Here is a 5,863-nt window from a genome sequence, read left to right as displayed (position 1 = left end):
AGCTGAGGTTTTTTTTTCCGTGTACCTACGATGCCGAGAAGCAGATCCGCCTTTGATGACCGTCCCTTCCCAGATACGCCCGGGATGGCCGGGCCGGCGCAGATCCGCCAGCGTTGCGCGCCTCTTCTCAGATACGACACTTCTGCAGACACACGTCGATATTTACATAAATTAGGCACATTCTAATAATAATACTGATACATTAATAGGTGAATGAAAACAGGCAGCCAAATAGGCGTAAGCAGGGCTTCACTAGCAATGGAAAAATCGCTGATGGTGGTCAGCCAAAGCAACAAAAATCAAAGGAATCATCAAATGCAGTTAGCGCAAAATCATCGAACATCTTGAAGGAAAATCCAGCCAGCAGCATTGTAAGTTATTGGTTTACTGGCTTCCCTCGGTGAAAATCTATTAATTTCTTATTTTACTCTAACGCTTTTTTAGAAGGAGGTACCAGTTTCGCGGCAGCTAAGGAGGCTCTAGTGTTCATGATTGCAAAGGACAATATGCCCCTCTCCACGACCCAGAGAGAGGGATTCCAAACTTTCTGCCACACACTGCAGCCGAACTTCAAGCTGCCGTGCTCGAGCATGGTCACCAAAGAAGTTGAAATGTCGTATGAGAGGCTCCGGGAGAAGTTTGCAGCAAAGTTGTCTGTCATGGAATCCCTCACAATGACAGCCGATATATGGACATCCCAGGCAATGAAATCATTCCTGGGAGTAACAGCGCATTTCCCAGAAAGTAAGATATTCTACTTAAAATATTTTCTTTGAAATGTGTACTTTTGTTGCCTAAACGTTGGCTCCGAAAAAAACAAGCGTAACTCTGCCAGTGCCGGAGAACAAGAGTAACTGGCAGCAGCGCGGAGAACTCGAGTAACTCCCTATCTAAATAGCCAGGCGTTACTAGAGTTCTCCGCGCTTGTGCCAGTTACTCTTGTTCTCCGGCACTGGCGGAGTTACGCTTGTTTTTTTCGGAGCCAACGTAACCCAATATTTACGTTTTCAGAAAAGGAAAATCATCTCTATAGAGCTGTGTGCAAAGCCTCTGAAGCAAAGATGCTCAAGCGTCAACCTTTTTAAGGCCCTTCAAGACGTGCTCTCTGAATGGGGCATAAATGTTCAGGCCGTAATCGGAGTTGTGACTGACCAGACTGACGGTGGGGCCAACATTGTGGGAGCTGTGAAGGAGGTGTTTGGCGAGAAGAAGCACATCGGCTGCTTCTCTCACCTCCTAAACGGCGATGGCCAGGCCGCCATCGGCCTGTACTCCTTTCGACCATCCGAGGCAGCAGCGGCGGACGTCCCTCCAAATGACGCCGGGAACGACTTGCCAGATGACGCCCGTGTTAAGACAGTGCCGGTTCTAATCCAGCGAGTGAAAAAGATTATTACATGTTTTAGGACGAGCACTGTTGCCACGGCGCATCTGGAGAGACTCCAGGACGGGGTCCCGGAATACAGGCGAAAGAAACTAATCCAGGAGGTGAGGACCTCGTGGAACTCCACCAATGAGATGCTCGATCGGTTTCTCGAGCTGTCACCAAACGTTTCGGAGACCCTGATGAAATGTGCGAAAAAGAAGTCAACTAAGTCAACGCCACCAAACATGATAATCAACACTGACTTGATGACCTTGACAGAGGTGAGGGACCTCCTCAAACCCCTCAATGATGCAACTTTGAAGATCTCTGGGGAAAAATCTCCCACACTGAGCAAGTTCATCCCACTCGCACTTGCCATATATGAGGTGAGTTTTAGTCGAGGGGGCCACCACACCGACTGAGGATGTACACAGGATTACCTCATTACAGAGATTACACGTGAATTTTGAGTGATTACACGTGAATTTTGTTGAATTTCAGGCTCTAAAACCATCAAATTTGGACAATACGGTGATATTTTGTGATAATGTTTTAAAATTTGGTCAAGGATTACACGTGTACACATGTACACGATTGCGAAGAGGTTTTTGCCTATTCTGGCAACATCAGTGCCGGCGGAGAGACTATTCTCTCATGCCGGGCTGATTTATACGAATCTTAGAAACAGGTTGTCAGGGGAGCATTTTGATCAACTAGTGTTCCTTAGAAGTTTAGATGTGAAGTATTTTTTCAGCCAGCTGACTAAAGACTAGTTTTATGAAGGTTTTGTTCATTTTTCACAGCCGAGTGGCTTTTTTCGACTTTTTTGCCATTGTAGATATGTAAGAATAAATAGGTTTGTGGTAATGCGATACTCTAACACATTATTTCTTTCCTTATAATCCACAGACTGTCAACTTCATATCAGATACGTTTTCAAAACGTTTTATCACTGAGTACAGACTACTGCTATTTAAAAAAAATATTAAACTTTTTCTTTATTATTCGAAGCAAATATAAGTTCAAAATCTCAAGTACTGATGTTTAGCTTTCGCTTTAAATTTTTGGTGGGATCGCTACCATAAATAATAATCAAATTCATGTACTTTAATTCATCATCTCTTTAAACCAAAAATGCGTTTTAAACAAACCAATCAACAAATTTCGAAAAAAAGTCGACGGAAGTCGACTTTCGAAGTCGACGAAAGTCGACTTGTGGTCTCGACTACGTCGACCAAGTCGACTCGGAGGTTTTCGAAGTCGATCTAAGTCGAAAGTCGACTTTTGCGTTCGACTTGGTATCCCTACGACAGCCTACATGTCACCGCGGGTCTCATGGTTGTGACCCCGGCTAGCAAACTGCACGCCCGGGCGCCAGTGTCCCGCCATAAGAGAACCGCCACATCAGCTGAAATAGGAGACAGGGGGGTCATGGAAATTAAGCCCTACTGCGCAGCGAAGAATGCAGGGTTCAAACATCTAGTAATGGATGACGATCAGGCCTGACAGGGAGAAGTGCCCCAGCTAGAAAACGGGGGGTGTCTCGACTTCCTCTGGCTGGACAAACATGCACTATAAGAGTCGTACCATAGGTGGAATGGGGTTATGACATTTGATAGTGCGAACGAGCCGAAGCATGACGTGTCGGCGTTTCTACCCCTTCCGTTCATTCTCATGCCGGCGTCCCAACCCCCTGCGCTGTATACTGCCCTTCGGTACGCCAGAAAGAGGTGTGACAACTGCAAACAGAAGACCTGCGTTGTGACCCTTGACCTGCCACTCTTTCTCAAGGCCATTGATATTGTGAACGGCTTCGCGGCAAGCTGCCGTTTGTCGTTGTCCGCTTGGGCGGCTCCCACGTGCTCATGTCCTTCATGGGGGCGGTCGGGGCGCTCATGGGCGGCAGTGGCCTGACCGACCTGTGGAAGGAAGTGTATGCCATAAACAGTGTCTGAAAACAGAACCTGTAAGTAACCGCACGGGGGGCCTTTGGGTGCAGTACTTCGACCAGGTAGAGATTATCGAGATTATGACTACATTTGTCCGCGCGGAGAGGACGGGGGACTGGCGCCTCCATCTGTATTGTGTTGGTCAAACGCTTCCCCACCTGGCGGCCGCAGGCCACCTCCATTACGCAAAGGATGTTCATCTTTACCTGCAAGATATTCAGAAACTTGAAGCAAAGATGACTGCCTTTGAGTTTGAGAAATCTGCCGAGTGAGTGGTTTTCCGTCTTTAGGTCAGAAAAGGCTTACGGTGGAATCTGGAGTGACATGATAAGGAGAAAGCAGAACACATGGTAAGGTCTCTTAATTCACCTATTACTATTTACAAATACCTAGTTCTTTCAGCAACATTTAAAATTTATACGGTCAAATTAATTTGGCTTTTTTTTCTTTTACTTCTGCAGACCTAATATCTCACTCAAATGGGTGGGAAGAAGCTCTCTAGCTTTGTTCATCGTGCCATGTCTATTCTTACTGTGGATGAACTATGCAGTCTCACTAATTGGTCGGGCTCAGCGTTGCCTGAAGGCACTGTTGACCTTGAAAGCAATGTCATGACAAGGAAGTTCAAAAAGATATTTGCGAATTTGACTGGTTAGGATGGAATGAATGTATGATTGAATCATATATTTAAAGCGGCCGTATAGTGCAATATTATTTCAGTAACGATAAAACAGCATTATAATTCGTTCTCTGTTTATAAAATCGAGAATATCAATATACAACTCTAAACCGAAATCTTTGTTGCAATCGAACAAGAAGCATGCCCTGGCAAGCTTTGTTCATTTGCATTGTGTATCTCTTTATCTGCAGATTTCTATCTTTCCAGTTGACAAATGATGCGGGCAAGGTTGTCTCTGCTGATGAGCTGCAGAGAGTCATGCCATCTGGGAAGTTAACCATCATCCTGCCCCTTGAATAATAATGCCGTGCCAAGTTGGTCTTCATTCATCTCAATCCAACCCTATAGTTCAACCTTTACCTGTTCAAAGCTCTTAAGATTGTAAGCAGCAACCAGCGCATTGGCCTGATCCTCTCACCACAAAGCTTCTGGACATTGCTGTTCCAGAAATGGCCAAGAACAAGGTTAGTTCCGCCAAATTCTGGAGTACTGTAGCCGTACAGGTTGGTGGAGGAATGACTGCTACTCAATGCACGACCAAATACTTTAATTTGGATGGTAGCCACAAGGCTAAGAAATCAGGGGCAGCAGCTTCAGGTGGTGTACCTAAAAATTTTACTGCCATGGAGAAGCAGTCGAAAGATTAGTGATGCAAATCAAATTTATTGAAATGGCGTACCCTGTCACAAGCCAATTGTTCGGGAAGTAATTGTAATCCCGGCTATTTTGAAAAATGGGACGAATCATCTTTGTTTTTTGTTTTTATGTTTCCTACCTTACCGTTCTACGAGACCGCCAAATTTAAATGGGGCATTCCCTTTCCACCTCAAACATTCCCCTTTTTGTGCCACTTTGACTATGTTTTCAGGTCATTTTCCTTCAACATTGTAAAATTGTTGCTGGTAGATACATTTAAAACCTTCTGAAAATTAATGATACACACCTAGCAAAACAGAGAAATATAGCCAAAGGCAAACGCACGTCCCACCTCTTCCCCGTAATTATTGTATTTTGGACGTTTAATTTGTATTGATATCATAAAGTATCGGCGTTTTTGTTATCCTGGTTTTATCCAAGTCATGTTGAGTGCAAATTTGTCACTTAAGTAACTTGGGATTCTAAAAATAACCACTATAACAAGTATGACGTCGTTGAATGGGGGCTTTTTGGCCAATCTGGCAACAGTGTTGCGCATCAACCCTTAGCGCTCGCGCCGGGTTGTAAGCTCCCCATCTCCCTCCACTTCACCCCTGCTTCCTGTTGTAGCGTCTGTGCTTTCGCTGTTTGTGCGCAGTAGTTTGCAAGTGATTCGTGTGTGTCGTTCCAAAAAGTTAAAAATTATTATTAACTTTCACCATGCCTGTTCAAAACAACATCCTCACCAACTACCCAGAGCTGCTCCAGAAGGCAGATCCCGGGTATCATGTGTGTACTCGAAGTTTGGTGGGGAATTTCTATGTGGGAGGCCCGTACAGTTATTTAAACCACAATCTAGAGAGCCTTTTTTACATAGCTATGGCAGAAACACACCAAATTCGCCTTGGTTCCCTTACTAAACAACCTCTGTCACCCGACGACCTGAGATCGCGCTTGTGTTGGGGTTGCAGAGCGCACCTTACAAGGATAATGAAGAATTATTCGGGCGCCCCCACCTGTTGCTAGATCAGCACGGGCCCCAATTTGTAAACGAGCAAGCCTCTGCTCACTTAACGAATGACGATGGGGAGGCTGACGTTGAGTATATTTTTAAACTTCTGGACAGTACTACTCACAGAATCTGCTTGGATACCAACCGGTCTTGCCCTTGCAAGCATAGGGCAAGGCAAGATATGTCGGCTCTATTTGATCTAAGTAGAAGAGTTTTAAGTG

General features: G+C 45.0%; 1 protein-coding gene across 1 annotated transcript; it reads left to right on the top strand.

Moving 5' to 3' along the window:
- The first annotated feature begins 157 nt into the window (after nucleotides 1-157).
- Nucleotides 158-1,200, top strand: LOC127749600 (uncharacterized). Its single transcript, XM_052268392.1, has 3 exons — nucleotides 158-371; nucleotides 445-744; nucleotides 1,012-1,200. Exons 2-3 carry the CDS (start codon nucleotides 489-491, stop codon nucleotides 1,083-1,085), a joined length of 330 nt encoding a protein of 109 aa, XP_052124352.1. The 5' UTR covers nucleotides 158-371; nucleotides 445-488; the 3' UTR covers nucleotides 1,086-1,200.
- The last annotated feature ends 4,663 nt before the right edge of the window (nucleotides 1,201-5,863 follow it).

This window comes from Frankliniella occidentalis, unplaced genomic scaffold (genome assembly GCF_000697945.3).
Source record: "Frankliniella occidentalis isolate FOCC.00 unplaced genomic scaffold, Focc_3.1 Scaffold68, whole genome shotgun sequence".
NCBI lineage: Eukaryota > Metazoa > Arthropoda > Insecta > Thysanoptera > Thripidae > Frankliniella > Frankliniella occidentalis.
Note: the sequence above shows the minus strand (reverse complement) of the source record. Positions and strands in the feature narration are given on the sequence as shown.